The sequence below is a fragment of the Pisolithus orientalis genome, assembly GCF_024613125.1.
Source record: "Pisolithus orientalis strain OTSU chromosome Unknown F5J12scaffold_11, whole genome shotgun sequence".
In the NCBI taxonomy this organism is placed as follows: domain Eukaryota; kingdom Fungi; phylum Basidiomycota; class Agaricomycetes; order Boletales; family Pisolithaceae; genus Pisolithus; species Pisolithus orientalis.
In genome coordinates this window covers 201,755-220,539 of record NW_026260792.1, presented here as the reverse complement: position 1 = coordinate 220,539, position 18,785 = coordinate 201,755, and the positions used below count along the sequence as shown (strand labels likewise).

The 18,785-nt window shown below is 51.2% G+C and overlaps 9 protein-coding genes across 9 annotated transcripts; 4 read left to right on the top strand and 5 right to left on the bottom strand.

The window, feature by feature from the left end:
* Positions 1 to 1,533: 1,533 nt before the first annotated feature.
* F5J12DRAFT_920681 (tyrosine tRNA ligase) lies at positions 1,534 to 3,333 on the bottom strand. The gene is made up of 8 exons (XM_051749270.1): positions 3,129 to 3,333; positions 2,995 to 3,075; positions 2,850 to 2,938; positions 2,597 to 2,818; positions 1,941 to 2,540; positions 1,812 to 1,885; positions 1,692 to 1,748; positions 1,534 to 1,637 (listed from the first exon to the last, which is right to left on the bottom strand). The coding sequence occupies exons 1-7, from the start codon at positions 3,271 to 3,273 to the stop codon at positions 1,739 to 1,741; spliced, it is 1,221 nt and encodes a 406-aa protein (XP_051600747.1). The 5' UTR covers positions 3,274 to 3,333; the 3' UTR covers positions 1,534 to 1,637; positions 1,692 to 1,738.
* On the bottom strand, positions 3,315 to 5,065 carry F5J12DRAFT_825023 (pyridoxal-dependent decarboxylase). Its single transcript, XM_051745455.1, has 3 exons — positions 4,631 to 5,065; positions 3,833 to 4,576; positions 3,315 to 3,774 (listed from the first exon to the last, which is right to left on the bottom strand). Exons 1-3 carry the CDS (start codon positions 4,959 to 4,961, stop codon positions 3,404 to 3,406), a joined length of 1,446 nt encoding a protein of 481 aa, XP_051600746.1. The 5' UTR covers positions 4,962 to 5,065; the 3' UTR covers positions 3,315 to 3,403.
* Positions 5,066 to 5,096: 31 nt separating this feature from the next.
* On the bottom strand, positions 5,097 to 5,721 carry F5J12DRAFT_825021 (ribosomal protein S14). Its single transcript, XM_051745454.1, has 3 exons — positions 5,452 to 5,721; positions 5,300 to 5,399; positions 5,097 to 5,240 (listed from the first exon to the last, which is right to left on the bottom strand). Exons 1-3 carry the CDS (start codon positions 5,511 to 5,513, stop codon positions 5,232 to 5,234), a joined length of 171 nt encoding a protein of 56 aa, XP_051600745.1. The 5' UTR covers positions 5,514 to 5,721; the 3' UTR covers positions 5,097 to 5,231.
* Positions 5,722 to 5,786: 65 nt separating this feature from the next.
* On the top strand, positions 5,787 to 7,509 carry F5J12DRAFT_782167 (actin family; the record flags this gene model as incomplete). The annotated part of the gene is made up of 9 exons (XM_051742690.1): positions 5,787 to 5,805; positions 5,867 to 6,329; positions 6,374 to 6,468; positions 6,520 to 6,641; positions 6,693 to 6,844; positions 6,896 to 7,013; positions 7,067 to 7,243; positions 7,298 to 7,417; positions 7,471 to 7,509. 9 exons carry the CDS (start codon positions 5,787 to 5,789, stop codon positions 7,507 to 7,509), a joined length of 1,305 nt encoding a protein of 434 aa, XP_051600744.1.
* Positions 7,510 to 7,603: 94 nt separating this feature from the next.
* On the bottom strand, positions 7,604 to 9,313 carry F5J12DRAFT_49228 (uncharacterized protein). The gene is made up of 4 exons (XM_051739688.1): positions 8,826 to 9,313; positions 8,484 to 8,768; positions 8,128 to 8,410; positions 7,604 to 8,073 (listed from the first exon to the last, which is right to left on the bottom strand). Exons 1-4 carry the CDS (start codon positions 9,144 to 9,146, stop codon positions 7,649 to 7,651), a joined length of 1,314 nt encoding a protein of 437 aa, XP_051600743.1. The 5' UTR covers positions 9,147 to 9,313; the 3' UTR covers positions 7,604 to 7,648.
* Positions 9,314 to 11,115, bottom strand: F5J12DRAFT_49165 (JmjC domain, hydroxylase-domain-containing protein). The gene is made up of 5 exons (XM_051739685.1): positions 10,808 to 11,115; positions 10,020 to 10,753; positions 9,704 to 9,964; positions 9,390 to 9,653; positions 9,314 to 9,336 (listed from the first exon to the last, which is right to left on the bottom strand). Exons 2-4 carry the CDS (start codon positions 10,681 to 10,683, stop codon positions 9,535 to 9,537), a joined length of 1,044 nt encoding a protein of 347 aa, XP_051600742.1. The 5' UTR covers positions 10,684 to 10,753; positions 10,808 to 11,115; the 3' UTR covers positions 9,314 to 9,336; positions 9,390 to 9,534.
* A 279-nt stretch (positions 11,116 to 11,394) lies between these two features.
* F5J12DRAFT_782165 (Aspartate/ornithine carbamoyltransferase) lies at positions 11,395 to 12,462 on the top strand (the record flags this gene model as incomplete). Its single annotated transcript, XM_051742689.1, has 4 exons — positions 11,395 to 12,026; positions 12,096 to 12,225; positions 12,277 to 12,350; positions 12,402 to 12,462. 4 exons carry the CDS (start codon positions 11,395 to 11,397, stop codon positions 12,460 to 12,462), a joined length of 897 nt encoding a protein of 298 aa, XP_051600741.1.
* Positions 12,463 to 13,188: 726 nt separating this feature from the next.
* On the top strand, positions 13,189 to 14,782 carry F5J12DRAFT_825000 (integral membrane protein DUF92-domain-containing protein). The gene is given in 8 exon segments (XM_051745453.1): positions 13,189 to 13,322; positions 13,339 to 13,704; positions 13,754 to 13,967; positions 13,996 to 14,022; positions 14,084 to 14,273; positions 14,296 to 14,364; positions 14,419 to 14,583; positions 14,616 to 14,782. 6 exon segments carry the CDS (start codon positions 13,512 to 13,514, stop codon positions 14,581 to 14,583), a joined length of 858 nt encoding a protein of 285 aa, XP_051600740.1. The 5' UTR covers positions 13,189 to 13,322; positions 13,339 to 13,511; the 3' UTR covers positions 14,616 to 14,782.
* A 7-nt stretch (positions 14,783 to 14,789) lies between these two features.
* Positions 14,790 to 17,739, top strand: F5J12DRAFT_824997 (glycosyltransferase family 3 protein). Its single transcript, XM_051745452.1, has 8 exons — positions 14,790 to 15,329; positions 15,389 to 15,868; positions 15,919 to 15,985; positions 16,035 to 16,230; positions 16,288 to 16,627; positions 16,681 to 17,127; positions 17,185 to 17,264; positions 17,318 to 17,739. Exons 1-8 carry the CDS (start codon positions 14,877 to 14,879, stop codon positions 17,469 to 17,471), a joined length of 2,217 nt encoding a protein of 738 aa, XP_051600739.1. The 5' UTR covers positions 14,790 to 14,876; the 3' UTR covers positions 17,472 to 17,739.
* Positions 17,740 to 18,785: the final 1,046 nt, after the last annotated feature.

The window sequence follows — 18,785 nt, the reverse complement described above, 5'->3', positions numbered from 1 at the left end:
CAGTGAAGTCCATGCAGAAACTCTCTCCGTGAGGTTCTCTTTTGTTCCCTGGTTTGGTGTCTTCGAATGTGGTCCTCCTCAGCCGATGCGATCCACATGCCTTTGGCTCGTGGTTTTCTATTTGCGTGTGTCGCGGAAATTCATCAGAATCGTGTTACAGATCTCCCATATTGCACGATGTCCCCGTCCTCTTAGATCTGCGTGCGTAGACCGTCTTCCGCCAAGGTTCCCGCAGAGAGGCTGCTGGATGTGCGCCCGCATGAGTGTTCTCCAACCTTGTCGATGATGCATTTAGCTGTCTCGGATATGCCTGAAATCGTGCCCTCAAATCCTTTTTGCTGTAGTCTAACATTCTTCTAGGCTCGTTTTTCTGCTCTTTTGCAGATTGCCCATAAGGCGAGCCTGGTATCTGCTACATAACTGGCACCACGACAACGCTCCTTACGACGGCAGCTGGTTTGTGTCGTTTCGTTCGAACTTTTTTTGTAACGTACTCTGATACCCACACGAAACCACCATTCATCCTAGCTACGGCTCGGAGTATTTCCCTGGGCAACACATGTTGCACGTCAGAGTAAGTTTAGGCCTGCGCACTGAGCTGTGGTTGTTGCGTTCTTACTACATATGTGCTTTTCCTGTGTCCAGCAGCTCTATCGGCAAATCCACCAGCGACAAATGAAACGATAGGCTGGTGACCTTTCAATCTATTACGAATTACCTGCTTTCTGAAGTTAAGTGTTATACTGCAAGTGGCACATGACTGACAGTACCGCGAAGGTAAACCACTTCGCGAAGCCCAGAACGAGTTAATGCAGTGTTTGGGCCCTCACCCAGGCCAGTTTGTTCGACGACTTTGATAAGTCGGTGCCAAAGAGCCACTGAAAACGACGCAGCTGATGAGTTCGCAATGGTTGTCGTGTTGTAAACCACCGTACGAACGCATTACTTTCTCGAATAGGTGGCCCCAGCCACAGGTCAGGGTCAAGATGACGAAATGCCTCGCTTTCGAGACTTCGCCAGTAACCTGCAGGAGACTGCAATCCATCGATGCCTTTGTAGGGGCCGAAGAAAAGGTGGAATCGAGCAAAGTTCTGCATGGTGTCCATGTGGAAATGCTTTGCAAAGAGCCAAAACATCCAGGTCGCTGGATCCTATCGTGACGGTTACCGTTTTGACACAGAAGGCTACTTTCACGATGGGACTCCATCTTCAAGTACGCCAATCTTGCAGGGCACTTGGAGCAACAACGATTCTTGAGGATCAACTGTCGTCGCCACTGTGTCATTAATACCACGCGGCAGGCCATCTTTCCGTTTGTCGCAAGATCTGATTTCTACTCGTCCCCTGTCTTACGTCCATCGGGTACCAAGATTGCCTGGCAAGAATGATATTATCTTGCTGATCCGATCACAGCTGGCCACCATAATGATATTGAACAGAACAAAGGCGAAGGGCGAAGGCTCAAGATATCTGCACTTTACCCTTGTTTTTCCAACGACACTACGCTGGTGTCCACGTCTGATGAGTGTGAGTTCTAAAACACATCATTACATGATATTGTGTCAGACATTGCGAAACTCGCTGTCTTCACCAGTTAAACCTTTTTGTAGTCCTGCTTGGACTCGTGGTGATTATCCCTACATGATCTCTATTCCAGCATGAATAATTACAACTAGCAGTCACACAACTACCTTGGGGTCTGGCTGGCAGATGGATCCTTCTGAAGAGTCCAGATACACTATGGTTCTCTTTCAAAAGCAGCCACCTTTTAGTGAGAAAAGTATCCAAAGAAATTTAAAAAAGCAACACACAAATTTCCTGATGTTTGTGAAGGAAGCTGGACATTCTTGCCCTTTCCTGGCGGTGGGGGATGATAAACTTTCTCCTGAAGGATTGTTGTCAGAACATATACTGCCAACAAAAGTTGACGAGTTGCTTGCCTTCTTTTTCTTTTTCGTCTCAGGTTTTGCATTGGGATCAGGGTACGCAAGCTGCTCGGCCTGTTTGCATTCCTCATTCTCCAAAAAAGTTGCCTGGATCGGCCCCAACAAACTTATGATAGCATCACGGACTGAAGCCTTCAGGTCCCCAGGATGTATTTTCTTTGCCGCAAAGTCGTCTTTCAACTCTTCATAGGTCTTGTAATGACTTGGACCACCACCTTTCTCCCGCGTGATCGTGAACACAGTCCCTTCGGGGGCATCGTCTGCTACGAACGGCTTGTGCAATCCAACACCCTCCTGGACATCAAATCCACCTTCACCTCGCAGTCTCTCTAGGCGCAGTTGACTGACAGGTATCAGCACGGCTTCAAGGAAGGCGAGAAGACCATTTTCGGAGACATTTCCTTCCTCACAAAACGATTTCCTGATCTTGCGTTTCACCACTTCGGGCGGGTCGAGGAAGTCGATCTTGGAATCCGGATCTGAGGAAGACATCTTTCCACCCATGAGGCCTGGTACCATAGGGTTCATAAGGTGAGCACGTTTGGAGTAGCCAAGTCGCGGCAAGTAGAGCTCTGCAAAAGTAAAAATTTTCCGCTACCAACGTGTGTGAGCACATCGCATTGTACATGTCTGCTTGAGGGAGGACGCACTTGGTCGACCCCCCCAAACTGGAAATCTACGTCAAGGTATTGTTCATCGAGAGCTTGCAAACCGGGATATAAAAGACCGCTCAGAAGAGGACTTTCTACCTGCTTCACAACTTCGGCGCCAGCCTTCTTTGCATCGTGTTCCGTGACGAGCGTCGACAACTTGTAGACGTCTAGATTGTAATCTTTGCTCAGCTGATATTCTGATCCTTTGACAAAGGTAAGCTTGGAGGTGGGTATTCCGAGTGAGGTGAACACTGGTGCGAAGGATACATTCGTAGTATTTCGTTCGGTGGGCTACAAGATCCAATGGGGCCTTCAGGTTATCAAGGAACGCATGTACATCTTCGAGGTGACCAACTGAGCAACATTTGGGGACTGAGAGCGGGAACTGTGCTTACCTGCAAGCAATATTTTGACTTCGACGCCTGCTCTAAGGAAATCTGCAATCTTGATCAATGGTACAAAGTAACCGATGTGGGCTGGATCGGCGTCAGATATCTGGTCATCGCTTTCAGAGCATGGTGGAGCGCACGACGACCAGTGGGAGCGGTGCCCCAGTAACATTTTGGGGTTCGCCCCTCCGCAAGTATTGATTTGATATGTTCAGCTCCGAGCACCTCTTGTAATCTGGAAGTGATTAGGTTGTACTTCCTTTCCACGTCGTCTGCAGAGGCCATCTTGAACGAAGACGGCGATGATATGTAGATGACTCGAGATCAAAAATGAAAAGCTTGCGGTTTGTCTGATTGATTAGTAACCGTAAACAGACTTTGTTAGTGCTCGTCTCGAACTCTACTGTAGGACTGTCTAAAGACTATGGCCGTGGTCTTCCGCCGCAAAGCTACGCAAAGCACTCCTTGCCTCTTCCCCTCCCTTGCTAGTAGTGTAGATAACGTCGCTGAGCTGAAACCCGTTGAATCGGCTCGCAGCACAAATTGTATATGCACCCATGTTATTGAATCCTAGCCAGTCGCCGACCTGCAGCGCACGGGGTAATTCAACACGCTTGCATACGCAATCGATGGAATCGCACGTCGGTCCCCAAACGCTGCTGGCCGACACTGGTTCCGAAGCAGACACATGGAACGAACCGTTCATTGACAGAACGTAGGGCTCGACCGTCTGGTGGTCAAACATGATGCAGTTAAACGCACCATAGACGCCCTCGTTGATGTAATCTGCGACCAGTTAACAAAGGTCAACGATGCGCTATCGAGTACCAGAATAGGAACGTACACATCAGCGCGGATTCTTCCTCATTTCCTGTGACGAGATCAACCCCCCTCTCACTGTCGCGCGAGATTGGTGCCCTGCGTGCGATGATGTTCGCAGCAAGGGAAAAGGCTCTAGAGACATAGAACCGACCAGGTTCCGCGATGAGCCTGATTCCACTCCGATCAGGGAAGTACTTGTCGATTGCGTGATTGATAACGGCAGCAGCAGCCTCAAATCGTGCGTCTTCAAAGCCACCGCCGATGTCGAGAACGGAAAAGCGGTACCCCGCACGCCCACCCATGTCGAACGCTTGGCGAGCCCGGCTGATAGCATCCTCGTATATGGTGGGATCATAGCAACCGCTCCCTACATGGAAGCTAACTCCAATGACGTCGAGGTGGAGCTCCCTTGCCTTGAGCAAGAGGTCAAAAACAACATCTAATGAAGCGCCAAATTTAATGCCGAAGCGACAGATGCTCTTGGAGTCATCCGCGAGAATGCGGATGATGAGTTTGGCTGTGGGATGTGTGCGCGCAATCTTGTAAAGTTCATCGGGGTTATCGAAGGTCATTTTATCGACCCCTGCTGTTGCGGCACCACGAATGAAAGAGGTAGCCTTGCAGGGATTGGCAAAAATGATTCTGTCGGGGTCGACGCCCCCAATACGGAGGACTTGGGACATCTCTCCATTGGAAGCACAATCGAATCCGGCACCGAAAGAGGCCAGGAGCCTTAGGACGTAGGGGTCCGGGTTACATTTTACGGCTTAAGGCCGAAGAATGATGAGCGATGAATGACAAAAAAAGTCGGACAGCGCACCGTAGTGAGGTTCGATATCCGGGAGGCAACGCAACCACCTCTGATGTTGGAGGTATACCTGGGTAAGATCCGCCACAAAAAAAGCCTTTTCAGCGTCGAGCACATTCGCAGCTGCTCTGCGGGAGGCATTCATTACGCCATTCCGAAGATGAATTTCTGGGTGTCCTCTGAAGAGGGGAGGCAGGGAATCAAAGATTGCCTCCCCCTCGAATTCGTCTGGTGCAGAGGGCAATGCATGTTCAGAAAGAATAAAATCGTTCCGGGTGGTTTCTCTATGGGGCGCAATGGGTGAAACAGGGATGTCAAGGGGAGTCAAAGGGAGAATTTCCATCCGAGTGAGGGCAGAAGGGTGACGATCCCCTGCTTAGCACGAGGTCTGCTGCATCCAACTTTTTTTCCCGGGCAGGGACACAAGCCAGTGATCCTAAACTCCAATCAGCCCCGAATTTTCCGTTTCCCACGTATACTCAAATCTTATCACAATCACAGTAGGCGCTGGTTGCCACTATTCAAATGGTAATTGGGCGACATATCAAGTAGTCATATGTAAGGTGGACGACAACACAGCAACAGTCATAAACTACGTGGTCTACTGATGTGCTCACCGGTTCTGATGAAAATCGGCATGGTCAGAGCGCCAGGTATCCGAAGACCAAAAGTACGGCATACCTTGACGAAGCCGATGGCAGCAGACTTTTCACGGAAGCATTGACGGCAAAGGTCAAGCCCGTATTTGCGAATCAAACCAGCTTGGTGAGCGCAGAGACGGCTAGAAGGCATTCTCAAGCTCTCGTCGTTCATCAACAGACCCGGATACGCACCATTGGCGGCTACCCTTGCCGAACTTTCGAGGACGAGAAAACCAGACGGCGTCGTGGGTCATTTTCTAATTTCTATCCCGTGAAAAAAGTCTCTGAGCGTGTGAGATCGACGAAAGTACCGTTGCATACCTTTGCCGACGATGGGGTTGAAGATGAAGACAGCGAGAGCTCGAGTGAAAATTAAAGTTCAAGCCACTAACAGCGCCGACAATGCCGGATAGAGAATTCCAAGCTCCGCTCGAACTGTCTTGCTTATCTTATCTCCAGAGATAGTGTCTTACATAATCCACCCTGTTTATTGCGAGGACTTGGGTCATATTGATCGGACAAGAACGATGGTAAATTACGGAGGAGGTGCGACGACAGCGTCCGTCCATCCACTGTGCATCCTGGAACTGACTGTTGGTCGACACAGACGAAGTATCCGCTCTTGTGGTGGATATTGGCTCGTCATCAGTCCGTGCTGGGTACGCAGGAGATGATACCCCCAAAGCAGTCGTGTCGTCGTATTATGGCTACAAAACTACGGCCGGTGACTCAGACGCGAAGCTCTATCTAGGACAACATGGCCCTTCTATCTGGAGGCCGGGCATGGAAATAGGGAACCCCTGGCGAGACGGTCTCAGTCAGCATTTCCTGGCTCATGAACCCATGTCTGTTTCGCTCAACGCCTCTTCAGTATTTGACTTCAACCCAATCCCTCCCTTAATATCCCACGCCCTGTCGGATATCATGCACGCCAACCCGTCTGAACATCCTGTCCTCGTGACCGAGCCGGCCTGGAATACTGCAGCCAATCGAGAGCGAATGGCCGAGATCATGTTCGAGGAGTTCCAGGTTCCCGCTTTCTACATCGCCAACACGGGTGTCTTGAACGCGTAAGCCCAACACATCCCCTTACTTTACCTTAATGGCTCTCCAGTTTTGCTTCAGGGAAAGGCTCGGCATTGGTGATAGATGTTGGGCACTCCATGGCGAGCATAACTCCCGTCGTCGATGGTTTCGTCCTAAGGAAAGGTAACTGACTCTCCCAGCGGGGAAAGGCGGACGTGTAACCAATATTTGCAGGTCTCGTTTATTCTGCCCTCCCAAAGTTGGTGCACGCACACGCAAAGCACATCCTCACAAACCCAACTCCCACACGCCCAAGCATAGACCTGTATCCACACCAACTCATTGCCTCTAAAATTGTGAATATGCTCAACCTATTATTGTTCGCTAATGTATAGCTGTCCTGCTAGCCCGTCGAACCGTCCGCGCCACCCCGCTTCACGTTGCGCGAAGACCGATCAGCCGGGACGACAGAAAGCTGGACAACATGGTATGAAACTCGGGAGGTGGACGAATGGATCCATACCGTGGCGGGCGTTCTCGATCAAGGGTGGAATGAACAGTAAGTGCAATAACCATTATCCCTTTCGGCCGATTCCCGATATCCGTTCAGGGCTGCTGCTGCACGGCCGCCTCGCCAGTACGAATTTCCGACAGGATTTAATACTTACTTTGGCCCTGAGCGCTTCCAAGTCGGCGAGGAGTTCTTCTACCATTCACCACAACTTGTCGTATGTACCACATATTTTCTGCCGCGGGCTGATCTCGCCTACCGGATAGCTAGGCTCAAAATCCTAACTTGCCCAAAAATATCCCGACGTTGCTATCAGAGTCTCTCCGTGCCTGTGATCCGGATTTGCGCCAAGTGTTGATGGGCAACGTCGTTCTGACAGGTGGAGGGAGTCTCTTCACTGGTTTCGCTGACAGACTGGAGAACGAGTTGTCTCGGAATTTTGCACACGTCAGTTGGTGTACCGATTCCAAAACTGAGGCTCTGGTTGACATCACTCGACAGGTCAAAATTCATGCACCAGGGAACCCAATCGAGCGGAAGTATGGTGCGTGGCTCGGAGGTAGCATTCTTGCAAGCCTGGGTACTTTCCATCAACTGTGGATCAGCCGTGAAGAGTGGCAGGTTCGTCCGCTGCCGCTTCTGGATCGATGCCTCATCTATCTCTTTGCTTGCAGGAGCATGGAAAAGCTATTGTTGGCCAACGATGTAAATAAACCTACACGTTCCAGACGCTTGTTGCATTCCTCAAATGTGTACTGTTGATAGGACGACGCAATAAGATTACTGTTCACATACAATACATGGTCCCGGGGTTTCCTCTTCAATATTAATTAAACAAACAGGGCAGTTACTTCATGATGTAATGTGAGTAGTTGGAACCGCTGCGGTGGCCACGTCCTGCGAAGACATCGGCGGTGGGGCAGACGTCGACGGTGCTGTAGAATCTGCATTAGTCTTTGGACCAATGTATGGCTGTTGCCATTTCAACTGAAATCTATACGTGCCCTGCGCAGTGTTACTGCTATTGGCTGGAGGACAATGTCCTTGAGGCGCGGCATAATAAGCCGGGTAGGTGTACGGTAACGAAGGATACGCCTGGGTCTGGGGAGTTTGGTAAATAGAATATGGCCACGCTCCGGTGCCACTAGTATTCGCTATTACAGGGTGAGTTGGCAAATGTATCGGTGGAGCTGTCATAGGTGGAGCAGTTGAAGGGCTGCCCATCAATCCAGGATACGTGGAAAATGCCTGCGCATTAGGAACGGGAGGAAGTGTCGCTAGGCCGTTGGTTAGACGATACTACAAAGCAAAACACCGTTCAAGGTGCTCACATTGTGGTGGTGGCGGCGGCTGTGGTGGTGCAGGTTCAGCTGGTTTTTGTACCACTGCCTGACCATCACTTGAGCCAAAGAGGACGTTGCCCCACTTGAACTCTCGCTTGACCCCCCTGTCCCAGAGGACTTCAATCGATTTGTTTTCTTCGATGATACGCACCAGCGAAACCTCGAAGACACCAGAGCTAACGCGGATCTTGATTCGGGACATCGGCGGTAACGACATCAACTCGTTACGAATCTTGGCTTGCTTGTTCGCCTTCTTGGCTGCTGCTACTGCCTGCACCATCGTCATAAGCATGTTGCCCCACATGTGCGTTACCACGAACCGGGTTATGTTGGGAACACAGAACCTGCACTTCGTTCTTCCTAATAACCTTCAGGACTTGAGGATCGGCAGGAGTGGGGACCGGTTGGCTAGCGTCCAAAGGCAACCCGGGTTCGAGCAGCTCGCCAAGAGGTGAATGATACCCCACGAGCAACACCTCCTTCTCCAGCTCCCGCACGACCGAATATGCGACGCCGGAAGCGCCTTCTCGTGCGCATGAGACATGGAACGACTTGGTACATTTGCCCTTGGTGCATTGAATGGGAGCCCCATGTGCCTTTGATCTCCCTTTCGTGCACGCTACGCATTTCTAATGGGCAACGACAGATAAAAGATGTCGTCTTTGGCATGTCGAAGGGATACTTACGAGGTTCCACCTGTCTTTTACAATGGCATCCACGCCAAACACCCTTCGTTCCTTGCTCATGCCTCCATTGTTGTCCGGGTCCCCGACATCCACCTCATCCACCCACGTCTCGGGTATGACTTTCGCACACTCTTCATGGGCCATCCACGACTCAAGGTTGAAAACGGTCGCCAAAGATTCGGGCAAATCTCTCCTACCGATGGGTGGATGCTGGACACGTAATAGACCATCTCTCGATTTCGAAACGCAAAGACAACATGGGAAGCCGTCTGGCTCCAAAGGTTTTGGGGGCAGCTTAAGAGTGACAGTGACTTTAGGCATATTCGCACATGCTGAAGAGCCAGGCGTTTGTCCGCTAGTCGGTGTGATTGACTTCGCCGATTTTGGACGCTTTCCTTTAGGATCGCTGTCGCTACCTGCATACTTGCGTTTTCTAGGCTCAGTTGGGGGTGGAGGATTAAGGCGGTCCGCTTCCCGATCTCTCAATAGTTGGTCCACATCAATACGAACGCTGAAAATGCAGGTAAACATCGGGGAAGTGGAGAGGAAGAATAGGTTCCATGCCTATCGCTAACGCAGCGACACACTTGCGCCTTCCGCCCGAGCTCCAGCCAGCTGTCCAATGCAAAATTGACGCTTTCAGCACAGTTGAACCCAAGATTGAAACCGGCATGGATAGCCACGGGGGTAGGTGATCACGAACTCATGTTCACGCTGTACGAGGAAGTTGGGGCGGCAGGACGATTGCGCCAGCAGAGTAGGTGATGCCAGGAACGACTTGTGTCGCAAGAATTGTGGGCAAGTGTGACGTGTCTTGTGGAAAGTACCCTAGGAGAGCGTCTGAAAGGCATTGTATTTTCGGAAAAGAAGAGACGCACCCTTCATCGTCGACTCTAGGGCAGCAGCCCGCCCCTGAGGGACAGCATACCAAAACTTGGGAGCGCCAAAATGAATGTAGTTGATGCTGAAAAGATCCATGTCCTCGACGTGCCATGCAAATGTTGCCCTCCACATTCCAAAATAGAGGTATGGCGTGTTGACACCTGGAAGACCTTTCGAGGAAGCTGGTAGAAGGCGAGATAGGAGTGACGGGAGATGGGCGACGTTCCAAATCTTTGTTTCATCGGTATACAGGGAACCTGGAAAGAAAGGACTGAGTGTGACGCGATCGGAACAGCGTCGATGTATGCGTACCTTGCATGTCGGCCCCGTACCACGCGGGTTTTCCTAAACCACAGTTCCTCCAGTACTGCCGTTCGAGTTTCTGGCAAAACTCGGGAGTATAATCATCGTTTTTGGTGTTAGGAGGCAGCCAGTCTTTGCTGGGGTCGAAAACGTCAATAAAGGCTTTATCTTTGGCCGCACGTTCGGCGAGAGATGCTTCTCGTGCAGCACGAGTCTGGGTCACGCGCTTTCCCTTTGACTTTGGCTTTCCCTGCGAGTCCGACGGACCGTCTGGTGGAGTGAGTGCCGTAACAGGGTCCTCCTCCATGTCGACATCTTGGCCGGAGAGATCCAAGGCCGGATCGATTGCGTTTGGAGTCAGAGGATTTCCGACGCTCTGAGGGGGTGACATTGGTTCTGGATGAGGAAGTATATCTGGGAGTTGCTTTGTTAGGGGTGTGCTCGGTTCGTCTGGTTCGACGGATTCTACTTTGCGACTGTCTGCGTCTGCTCTTGTTCGACGGGCACGGACAGGTCTCGAGTCCGCTCTGGTACCTCTAGCATGGATGCCGACATCGTCTATGCCAGGGGCGCGAAATTCGTCCTTGTCGCACAACTCTGCCCATTCACGCACGCTCATGACCTTGCGCTTCTCGACGTTCTCCTGTCTGAAGAGACCGCCTCTTCCGAGCATGTGTTGTTCGATGGGGGATCTTATCTTGACGTTGAGGAGCTGGTCTTTGATGGGTGGTAGGGCGTCGACCCTGAATGATTTGATGAGATGTGTACGGGAGGGCAGAGATGGAAGTAACACATACCACTCCTTAGGAGGAATGACCTTGATGATACCGCTAGCGTAGACCCCAGCACTCTACTTTTGACATGAACAGCTCGAAGTCGGCAAACTCGTCCATTGTGGGCCTGAAGACGGGGATGCCACGGTGTGCGAGAGGATCGTCTGCGGGGTCGAGCCAGGCCCTTCCGAGAGAGTTGGGCGACGGCGGAAGCTGTGTGCCCTCGGGGCCAAAGAAGTGGTCTGGCTGGACGGGCATCGTCGCGGGTGTCGCTGATCGCGACGGGGTCAGCGGCGGCGACGACGACGACGACGACGACATTTGCACGGGACTCTATTAATATAAGACTAGTATATTATTAAAAGTACTAGATTATTATGTCATCACACCACCCCTCCGAGGGGGGTGCACATACACACACAAAAAACTCGGCCAGTCACTGAGGACGGCGAGGACGACGAAGACGACGATGAGTGCAGTGCCCCATTTGATGAGTCTGGCTGACCTCACAGCACCCCAGATTCCTGCGGATTGTCAACCACGCACACTATCTGAAGCAGGTCTCCGTGCCATGGCTCGCACCCCAGTCCAAGAAGAGTGCCCGGCTGCGGATGCCCTCCCAGTCCCTCTTTAACAAGTCCATCGCGCTCCTCTTCGCAAAACGCAGCACCAGAACACGCGTGTCCGCCGAGACTGCCGCAGTCCTCCTGGGCGGTCGCGCACTCTTTCTGGGCCGCGAAGACATCCAGCTCGGTGTCAACGAGACACCCCGCGACACTGCACGCGTCATTGGCGGTATGTGCCAGGGCATATTTGCCCGCGTAGGCGCACACGAGGAAATCGAAGAACTGGCGCGCTACTCCCCGGTCCCCGTCCTCAACGCCCTCTCTTCTCTCTGGCATCCCACGCAGACCCTTGCCGATGTCCTCACCCTCCACGAACACGCACACCTGTTCGACACTGCCCTCAAAATACCACCCCCCGCCAACAAGCCTCTCCCACAACTGCGCCCTCTCACCATTGCTTACGTAGGCGACTCGACCAACGTACTCCACGACATGCTCGTCACCTACCCGCGCCTCGGTCACAAAATGCGCGTCGCATCACCCGAAAAACCAGCCTACCAGTGTCCCCAGCCCGTATGGGACCGCGTCACCCAACTTGGCTGCGACAAGGACATTTGGTGGGGCTCCGATCCCAAAGAGGCAGTCAAAGGCGCTGACGTCGTCGTGACCGACACCTGGTAAGAACGCGTTTTGGTCGCAATTATCATATCCTCTCAATTACACCCAGGATTTCCATGGGTCAAGAGGCCGAGAAGGCCCAGCGTTTACAAGACTTTGCGGGAATACCAAGTCACAGAGGCACTCTGCCGCGATGCAAACCCAGACTGGAAATTCTTGCACTGTCTCCCAAGGAAACAAGAAGAGGTCGACGACCAGGTCTGTTGCCATCCGCACTTTCACGGACGTCTTCGTTTATCATCCTTTCAGGTATTCTATGGTCCCCGGTCACTCGTATTCCCCGAGTCCGACAACCGCAAGTGGACCATCATGGCTGCTTTCGAGTACGTAGCCCACATCTCGTCATGTTCCCATCGTTGATTTCGACCCTCTAGTTTGCTGTTTGGAAAATGGGATCTGGCGGGTGAGAAAACGCTAAAGATCCTCAAGGAGTGACGTTTTGTAGTTTGGTGTGGATAGTGATGCCGTTTGAACGTCATGGTGGCTCCAATAGCCTGACTTTCGTTTGGACAGGGTGCTTCTCGTTCACCTCGCGAGGGCAGTCCAAACATCGATCTGTGACGCTCAAAAAAGCATTATATTCTACTTGACAGTCATGTCTGACCTATGACAACCTCAATGGAGAGTTCGACATACCTCTCCCAGGCAAGTGAAACTGGCCAAAGCATTGGTTTTGCCTGTATTTCGAGGGTTGCAATCCACTAAAAATAACATTTCTAACACAATCTATCAGCCGGGTGCATCGCATTCCATCGCATATTGGGGCCTTCCTGTCTGCGCGGATGGCACAGGTCTGTTACCTTGGGTCATGGCCAGTTTGAAATCGGAGGTTCAGACGGTTACTTGTGAATATACTGATTTGGCTTTCGGACACCCTGAGGCGTAATCAGCCTGGTGGGTTGATGATTACAGCGGACGAAACCATTTTCGATACGTCTCGACGATTTCCGCTTGTCAAATATCATGGTATGCCTGTTTCCGGCACATCTTAGTAGAGGGATAACATTGTGCCCGACTGATCGATATCGTTGCCGGTCTCGTCGACTTCGAGGGGGCAGTTCTGTGGATGACAGACGAAGATCTTTTGAAGCGCTATGGACAACAGGGAATGGCGTGCGTTGTATGATCACGGAGAACCACTTCCGACATTTTAATGCACGGCAATCACTGCAAGCGAGCGTTTAGGCTTCTGAAGGATGTGGATATGAGAGACTTGCTTGGGCAAAATTGCACCCCGGAGTTGCAGTGGAAGAAACTAATCAGTGGTTTCATGTGAAAATCTTGGTACAGACATTATTGGGAATCGAGATACCCCAAGAGCTATAGCAATAATTGATTCCTTACATGATGACTGCTAGATGCCAGCTCCCACCCGATCGGTGGTATCGAAGCGGTTGGGTTGCTCCAACTCGGCTCGATAGTAAGGGTTGACGTTGAGCTGCCGTTTGTACCACGCGTCCGTCTTGAGTAACCTCTCTACTGGAATGACGACATTTCCTGTGGTACCCTTCGTGTTGGCCACTGCGCTTGCTGTGAATGGAGCCCGTTCCCGCAAACTATCGCCGTCGGGTGCCGCCACGGCCTTCGTCGTAGGCTTTCTGGTCATGGCGGCACCTGTCCGTGCCATAGGTGTAACCCTCATCACATTCTACCTGCTCGCCTCGCGAGCTACAAAATGTGAGTCGTTGATGCGTGTTCGGTACTGCTCCGTGCCGACGGACTATAGACGGGAAGAAACGCAAGGCGCAGCTGGAAGAAGGCTTTCAGGACGCTGGTTACCGTACCGGCTGGCAGGTACTATGTAACTCGATAGCTGCATTCATCGCTTCAATCATATGGAGTGTGACGTTTACACCAAACGTGCTGCCATGGTCCTTGCTGCCGTCCTGTTCTGTCCCGTTGAAGGTCCACTTGTATGACACTGAAAGCTGGTGCCCCTTGTCTGCAAGTATATCCTAACGGTCTCAGTCGGGCGCTCCTCTTTATCGTCCTGGGGTAAGTCCCATTGACGGTTGAATCATATCGACGTTTGCCAATGCACGTTTGTGCCTCACAGTCAATTTGCCTGTTGTCTAGGAGATACGCTAGCTTCGGAGCTGGGTATACTCTCAACCTCTCGGCCGATCCTGATTACGACGCTGAAACCTGTACCTCCGGGAACCAACGGTGCCATTTCCGTCGGGGGCACCCTCGCATCGGTGGTGGGCGGGTGCGTGGTGGGACTGACGCTCTTCGCGAGCCTGGTCGTAGAAAATCGCGTCTGTCGAGGCCGACTGGATGGGTATACTGCCCTCGCTGGTACTCTGGGGCACCGCTGCGGGAGTCCTCGGGTCAATGGTACGTCCCACGATTGATACCGGAATCGGAGCAGCACGACTTGACCCATCTTAGCTGGACTCGTTCCTCGGAGCAACCATCCAGCGCACACGGTACTCTGTGGACAGTAAGCGGGTTTTGCAGGATGCGTCTGTCCCCCGTGACAAGGAGTCGATCAAGGTGATCGGCGGGTTAAACCTGCTGACCAACAATCAGGTCCGCCCAGTGACATCTACTTAATAAACCGTGGTCTGACAGTAGTGTACATATAGGTGAACCTAATTTCTTCCGTGGCGACGGCGGTGGTAGTTGCGTTGCTTGCCTAGCACGACCAATGCCATCGGTTTGAAGGTGTTCCTTCCCTACATATGTACATTTTTCTAGATGTGACCTGCCTTGCTTGATATGGGACCTGTGTGTTAAATTGATAGTTCACGTGGACTGTTCTTTTGATATGATGTCAAGGTCGAAAAATGTGTCCAGCTCCAATCCAGCTCCATAGAGGATTCGTTTGATCTTCATCCACGACGAACATGGCTGAACTGATGCCAGCCAAACGAGACGTCCAGAATCACCTCCTCTTTGAGTGCGCCTGGGAGGTCGCAAACAAGGTCGGCGGTATCTACACCGTCATCAAGACAAAAGTGCCCGTCACCGTTGCAGAGTATGGCGACAGATATACCCTCATCGGCCCCCTTATCTACAAGACTGCCCCCTTGGAGGTGGAAGCGCTTGAACCCGAAGACCCTGCCCTTGCCGCCTCTCTCGAGCAAATGCGCGCCCAAGGTGTGAAGTCCCTCTACGGTCGCTGGCTCATCGAAGGCGCTCCTCGCGCCCTTCTCTTTGATACGGGGAGTGCCTTCCATCGTCTGGACGAGTGGAAAGGCGACCTTTGGAACATCGCAGGCATACCCTCCCCTCCTAACGACACCGAGACCAATGACGCCATTCTGTTCGGCTATCTTGTGGCTTGTTTCCTGGGCGAGGTAGAACGATTTCGAGCTTTCTAAGAAAGCATGTTCACCTGACGCTCTCCTGATTGCAGTACGTCTCACGGCAAGTCGACACTGCAGTCGTCGCTCACTTCCATGAGTGGCAGGCTGGTGTCGCAATCCCGATCTGCAGGAAACGGCAGATCGACGTCACCACCGTCTTTACAACACACGCGACCCTCCTAGGTCGCTATCTCTGTGCTGGCAATGTCGACTTCTACAACAATCTCCAGTACTTTGATGTCGACCATGAAGCCGGAAAACGTGGCATATACCACCGATACTGCATCGAACGTGCATCCGCACACTGCACAGATGTATTCACCACCGTGTCTCATATCACAGCTTACGAGGCAGAGTATCTCCTCAAACGCAAACCGGACGGTATCTTGCCCAACGGCCTCAACGTCGTCAAATTCCAAGCGATGCATGAATTTCAGAACCTGCACGCCACCGCCAAGGCAAAGATACACGAGTTCGTCCGTGGCCACTTCTATGGCCACTACGACTTTGACCTCAACAATACAATTTATGTGTGTCACCACTCGTTACCTGTGGCTCGGATATATTGATGCGTGCATAGATGTTCATTGCTGGTCGCTACGAATACCGCAACAAGGGTGTTGACATGTTCATCGAATCGTTAGCCCGTCAGTGGTCCTGATATCCACTACGTTACTCTCTTTAACGTCGATGCAGGTCTCAATTATCTTCTGAAGAAATCCGGTTCAAAGATGACGGTGGTTGCCTTTATCATTATGCCCGCCGCCACGAACTCGTATACCATTGAGGCTCTTAAAGGACAGGCTGTGATGAAGCAGCTCCAAGACACCGTTTCTGAGATCCAAAAGCGCATCGGGGTACGCTTGTTTGATCACGCCGCAAGATTCAATGGGTATGTGTTGAACTGGCGCAATGGAGCGAGGGGGACATTGACTTGTCGTGACCGCAGGGAAGGGAAGTTCGAACTGGCACCCTCCGACCTAATCTCTACGGAAGACCAGGTTCTTATGAAACGGCGGATATTCGCTCTCAAGCGCAGCTCGCTTCCCCCGGTCGTTACCCACAACATGATAGATGATGGTAACGATCCGATTCTTAACCAGATTCGTCAAGTGAAGCTCTTCAACACACCCGAAGATCGTGTCAAGATTGTTTTCCACCCCGACTTTTTAAACGCCAACCATCCGATCTTGGGCCTTGATTACGAAGAGTTCGTCAGGGGCTGTCATTTGGGTGTATTCCCGAGCTACTACGAGCCTTGGGGATACACTCCCGCCGAATGCACGGTGGTAAGTGACTCTTCCGCGTGAGCTGCGGATCAGGTGACCGTTATGCTGGCTAGATGGGAGTGCCGTCGATTACTACCAACCTGTCTGGGTTTGGATGTTTCATGCAAGACATGATTGAGAGTCCCGAGGACGAAGGTTGTTACATTGTTGATCGCCGTTTGCTGTCCGTGGAGGAATCTGTCAGCCAGCTTGCGAACTACCTATTCGCCTTCTGCAGCAAGACGCGGAGACAGCGCATCAACCAGCGAAACCGGGTTGAGCGGCTTAGTCCCCTGCTTGATTGGAAGAACTTGGGTGTGGAGTATTCGAAAGCACGGCAGCTGGCATTAAGGCGGGCATACCCAGACGCTTTCGTGAACTCCAACGGGGAATCAGAGGAGGAAGAGGACTACTTCAGTGCTGGGCCCGAGCGGTACCACCCGACGTCAGTTCCCGCAAGCCCGCGTCTGCGCATCACTGGATTAGCCACTCCTGGGGACATGGGGACCTTGACGGAAGAGGTACGCTATGGCATGTTATCTGTGGAGTTGCATTCATTCACACGTGATTCTTACTAGATGCAACGTCTGAATACAAGCGACTATCGTGGATTTGGTTTCCCGAAGTCGGCCGAAGACGAGGATGAAGGATACCCCTTGTAAGTCAGGCCAGCTATCAAAATGTTTATCTCGCCACTCAAAGGCCGAGCAGCCCCCTCGTCCTGAAGATGCGCTCCCGTGGGAGCTCTATGCATTCTGGGGTAAGTACGCCTGCACCAGGAGGGGCAGCAAAGAGTTTGAGCGAGAGGGACTTGCAAAAAGCAGATGCTGCACTGAACCAGGTGAATAGTGGTAAGGCTATATGAGCGAGGCAGACTCAGACACATGTCATCCTTGTAATACATATGTTCCAGGACGCGTAAGCTAGTCCTGGTCTGTTGTCATGCTCTCCCGTGACGGGCCGGCTTAAGGGGGAGGGGGGAACTTTCTCATGACACTTCATGATGATGTCACACACTGGCGGTTTCGTTGTTATCACGTGCTCTAGGCCATCAGCAAAGTTACAAGTAGCCTGCTTGTCTGATCTGTCTGATTTAGTCTGACAAACTTTAGTACAATTCATTTGAACTCTTGGCACACCATTCAGTTATCTAGTGTCAGACGTCTGGATTGTCTGGATTGTCTGCAGCAGACTGTACCAGACAAAGCAGACTAGGTGTAACTTTCCTGATGTAAAGAGTATTCCAAAGTGAAAAACAGCACATTTTCTTATGAATCAAATTATGAGATGTGTAAATTTTGATTTTGGGCAAACATATAAAAGTTACCCAAAGTCTACATTGTGAGAAACATTGAGATGTGTATCCAAAGACAATTGAAAACTATTTATTGTGAGAATGTCACAAGATTATTGACAACAATATCTTCCTAAAAAGATGGTCACCTTGTTTACAAGGTCACTCCAGCCTGAAAATGAGACACTTTTTTCGACATCTGTGCATCTGCCTGTAAATTGACTCCACACGGCAAAACCCACTGGTCATGGCTGTGCTCTGGCATGGTAAACAAGGTGCCTGCCAGTGGCACTGGCCATGTTCTAGTAACAATAGTAAAAGATGAAATTTGGAAATCACTTCATAGGGATGCATAATTCAATATCATGCAATCCATTCTGAGATTATCAAAATATAAGATTATCTGCATCATCAAATGATGTTACCAGAGTAAACTAGAAATCAGTTCCAAGGTGCTCAGAAGCCATCAGGCAGAGAGCAGGCCAACAATCAGCCAGTGACCACCCAATGATCTCTGCATTAGGCATTCTTTTTGTATCTCCAACAGGATTAAGCATACAGTGACTCAAAACTGTCCCAATGTTTGAACAATCTTGATTGATGGGAGTGTAGCATGTTGATGACTGAGAACTAGTCCAAGTGGTTAGTGTGGGGGATGAAGTCCATTGTCTGGGCTTTCTAACAAGTCCTAGGTGATGATGGCCAGGTGAAAACTAGCAGAGGTATGACCCATTTAGTGTGGTGACTCATTGGGACAGTTTTTTGAGTTTCAACCAGTCTGCATAGTTTTGAGTTTAACACAGTTTAAAGTGCTGTGAGGTGCTTACTAATACTTATATAATATATCACATGGTCTATTCGATGATTTGTCATCATACAAACAAT

Bases quoted from the DNA above. Each gene is read 5' to 3' on its own strand.
- F5J12DRAFT_825000 (XM_051745453.1), top strand. From the start codon at position 13,512: ATGACGACATTTCCTGTGGTACCCTTCGTGTTGGCCACTGCGCTTGCT. The intron at 13,705-13,753 runs GTGAGTCGTTGA...GACGGACTATAG, and splicing joins CGCCTCGCGAGCTACAAAAT to ACGGGAAGAAACGCAAGGCG. The intron at 13,968-13,995 runs GTCTGCAAGTAT...TAACGGTCTCAG, and splicing joins ACTGAAAGCTGGTGCCCCTT to TCGGGCGCTCCTCTTTATCG.
- F5J12DRAFT_49228 (XM_051739688.1), bottom strand. From the start codon at position 9,146: ATGCCTAAAGTCACTGTCACTCTTAAGCTGCCCCCAAAACCTTTGGAG. The intron at 8,769-8,825 runs GTAAGTATCCCT...GTTGCCCATTAG, and splicing joins TAAAAGACAGGTGGAACCTC to AAATGCGTAGCGTGCACGAA. The intron at 8,411-8,483 runs GTTCTGTGTTCC...ACGATGGTGCAG, and splicing joins TTAGGAAGAACGAAGTGCAG to GCAGTAGCAGCAGCCAAGAA.
- F5J12DRAFT_824997 (XM_051745452.1), top strand. From the start codon at position 14,877: ATGGCTGAACTGATGCCAGCCAAACGAGACGTCCAGAATCACCTCCTC. The intron at 15,330-15,388 runs GTAGAACGATTT...TCCTGATTGCAG, and splicing joins TGGCTTGTTTCCTGGGCGAG to TACGTCTCACGGCAAGTCGA. The intron at 16,628-16,680 runs GTAAGTGACTCT...TATGCTGGCTAG, and splicing joins CTCCCGCCGAATGCACGGTG to ATGGGAGTGCCGTCGATTAC.
- F5J12DRAFT_920681 (XM_051749270.1), bottom strand. From the start codon at position 3,273: ATGGCCTCTGCAGACGACGTGGAAAGGAAGTACAACCTAATCACTTCC. The intron at 2,541-2,596 runs GTGCGTCCTCCC...ACACGTTGGTAG, and splicing joins AGTTTGGGGGGGTCGACCAA to CGGAAAATTTTTACTTTTGC. The intron at 1,886-1,940 runs GCAAGCAACTCG...ACAATCCTTCAG, and splicing joins AGACGAAAAAGAAAAAGAAG to GAGAAAGTTTATCATCCCCC.
- F5J12DRAFT_825023 (XM_051745455.1), bottom strand. From the start codon at position 4,961: ATGGAAATTCTCCCTTTGACTCCCCTTGACATCCCTGTTTCACCCATT. The intron at 4,577-4,630 runs GTGCGCTGTCCG...TTCGGCCTTAAG, and splicing joins GGATATCGAACCTCACTACG to CCGTAAAATGTAACCCGGAC. The intron at 3,775-3,832 runs GTACGTTCCTAT...AACTGGTCGCAG, and splicing joins GGAAGAATCCGCGCTGATGT to ATTACATCAACGAGGGCGTC.
- F5J12DRAFT_49165 (XM_051739685.1), bottom strand. From the start codon at position 10,683: ATGCTCGGAAGAGGCGGTCTCTTCAGACAGGAGAACGTCGAGAAGCGC. The intron at 9,965-10,019 runs GTACGCATACAT...CTTTCTTTCCAG, and splicing joins GTACGGGGCCGACATGCAAG to GTTCCCTGTATACCGATGAA. The intron at 9,654-9,703 runs GTGCGTCTCTTC...ACGCTCTCCTAG, and splicing joins CCTAGAGTCGACGATGAAGG to GGTACTTTCCACAAGACACG.
- F5J12DRAFT_825021 (XM_051745454.1), bottom strand. From the start codon at position 5,513: ATGACCCACGACGCCGTCTGGTTTTCTCGTCCTCGAAAGTTCGGCAAG. The intron at 5,400-5,451 runs GTGCGTATCCGG...AATGCCTTCTAG, and splicing joins GGCAAGGGTAGCCGCCAATG to CCGTCTCTGCGCTCACCAAG.